At 38.9% G+C, this 2,500-nt stretch overlaps 1 protein-coding gene across 1 annotated transcript in view; it reads left to right on the top strand.

The window, feature by feature from the left end:
• The window catches only part of LOC117630270 (crooked neck-like protein 1), a 3,592-nt gene extending 2,340 nt beyond the window's left edge, over positions 1–1,252 (top strand). Inside the window, exon 2 of the mRNA XM_034363018.1 lies at positions 1–1,252. This exon is cut by the window's left edge and continues 368 nt beyond it. Within this exon, the coding sequence (XP_034218909.1) occupies positions 1–1,138 (1,138 nt within the window). The 3' untranslated portion in view covers positions 1,139–1,252.
• Positions 1,253–2,500: the final 1,248 nt, after the last annotated feature.

Here is a 2,500-nt window from a genome sequence, read left to right as displayed (position 1 = left end):
AGGCATTGAGGATGCGATTGTGGGAAAGAGGAGATTTCAATATCAAGACGGGGTTAGGAAGAATCCTCTTAATTACGATTCCTGGTTTGATTATATAAGGCTAGAAGAGAGTGCAGGAAATAAGGACAGAATTAGAGAAGTCTATGAGAGAGCTATTGCTAATGTTCCTCCTGTGCCGGAGAAGCGGTATTGGCAGCGCTACATTTACTTGTGGATCAATTATGCACTATATGAGGAGCTTGATGCTGGAGACATGGAACGTGCACGAAATGTATATAGGGAATGCCTTCAAGTGATTCCTCACAAGAAGTTTTCATTTGCAAAAATATGGCTTCTCGCTGCCGGTTTTGAGATACGACAGCTGAATCTCGAGGGTGCACGCAAGATCCATGGTACTGCAATAGGCAAGTCACCTAAAGATAAGATATTTAAGAAGTATATTGAGATTGAGCTGAACCTTGGGAATTTTGATCGATGTCGGAAATTGTATGAAAAGTATCTGCATTGGTCCCCAGAAAATTGCTATGCGTGGACCAAGTATGCAGAGTTAGAGAAATCTTTGTGTGAGACAGAACGGACTAGGGCGGTTTTTGAACTTGCCATCGCCCAACCAGCACTTGACATGCCTGAATTGTTGTGGAAGGCATACATTGGCTTTGAACTATCAGAGGGTGAATTTGAGAGAACTAGAGAACTTTACGAGAGACTCCTAGACCGAACAAAACATCTAAAGGTGTGGATCAGTTATGCGAAATTTGAGGCATCTGCTATAGTGGGAGCAATGTGTTCAGAAGACCAGGATCAGGATTATCTTCGCGAACAAACGAAGCAATGTGTTCAGCGTGTTCGAAGAATATTTGAGAAAGCTTTTAACTATTTTAGAACTTCAGCACCTGAGTTGAAGGAAGAACGATGTATCTTGCTTGAAGAAATGTTGAATGTGGAGGCTAGCTTTGGAGATCTCTGTGATGTTAGCTTAGTCCAGTCTAAGCTTCCTAAGAAACTTAAGAAGCGGAGGCCAATAGTAACCGAAGATGGCCCTGCTGGATATGAGGAATACATTGATTACAGCTTTCCAGAAGAAGCACATACCCAAAACCTCAAGATATTGGAAGCTGCCTACATGTGGAAAAAGTGAAAGGTTTCTTCCGACGATGATTAGGAACTTTTTGCTCTTTACTGTTTTATATTCTAAGATTCAAACAAATTCCTTTTAATCATTGTCTTCCCCTTCCCCTGGTTAAGGAATGATCATTAGATGGAATCGATTTGAGAAATCAATGTAATGCTGTTTTTGTGTTTTTAGTTATACTTGGCCTTTGCTGGAGGTCGGGCTAGTTTCTTTTCTCCGTTTGTAATATTTGAAACTACAAAATCTGTTCTGCTATGCGGAAGATGGTATTCTGGATCTCAATAATGCTGCTGATACTTTAGAGGTGACTACTTTCCTATCTGTTGTAATGTATTCTATGTCAAGGATCTGTAAATTATAAGTGTTCTTTTTGTGTAGGTGCAAAAGAGGCGGATATATGATATAACAAATGTTCTTGAAGGAAATGGTCTCATAGGAAAGAAGCTCAAAAATAGAATTCAGTGGAAGTAAGGGATTAGTTGTATTTGTTTCCTGAAATTTTAACAGATATTTTTCCACTTTATTAAGTTGTAAATATTCAATTATCCACTGTACATTAGAAGTTACTCAAAATTGAGTGATTGGTTGATCAGGGGACTTGATGTCTCGAGGACAGGGGACGTGGACTAAAATTATCCTAGTTTACAGGTACGGAAAAAAGTGAACTTGTTGCTTGGCATGCTCATGCTTGGATAGCTTAGTCTTGGCTCAGTTTTTGAGACTGTATGTTTGTTTGCTTAAAAGCACCAATGCTGTTGGTGTTTGTGCTATTATGTGCTGTTATTTGTTGTTTTTCTGTTCTCTCTTCTTTTTGGACGTGCCAATCCCCAACCTCGCTATCATTGTTGATTCCAAACCTAGACTGAAAGTGTTAGCTGACTAAAAAGGCTGCATTTACTTGCAAGGAAGTAAATAACCATATAAATCTGAAGTCAACATCCCTTTTACTGACTGGTTGGGTTTTCTGTGCAAATTGCTTTCCATATTTGAACTTCAGCATGATATCGTTACTGGTCATGTTACCTAAGTCTACATCTTTTGTCCAGTTTCAATGCATTCAAGTATGAATAACTGGCATGACAAAGCGGGGATTTTATGTTCTTAACTCGAATAGTTGAGCTTCCTAGATTTCAGTCCCCATGTTTTGTCCAGTACCATTTTTCAGCTTAATGCATTCAGATATGAATGATTGGCATGACAAAGCAGGATTTGTGTTCTTGATTAGATTACTTTGACAAGACTTGTTTTTGGTTGATCATGCTAGATTTCAGTCCACATTTGTCCAGTTCCAAGTTTGTGTGATGCATTTGAATTTCAACGATTGTCATGAAAAAAGCAGGATTTGTGTTCTTGGCTGGAAAGAGTTTC

Source organism: Prunus dulcis, chromosome 6 (assembly GCF_902201215.1).
Source record: "Prunus dulcis chromosome 6, ALMONDv2, whole genome shotgun sequence".
NCBI classification, from domain to species: domain Eukaryota; kingdom Viridiplantae; phylum Streptophyta; class Magnoliopsida; order Rosales; family Rosaceae; genus Prunus; species Prunus dulcis.
Note: the sequence above shows the minus strand (reverse complement) of the source record. Positions and strands in the feature narration are given on the sequence as shown.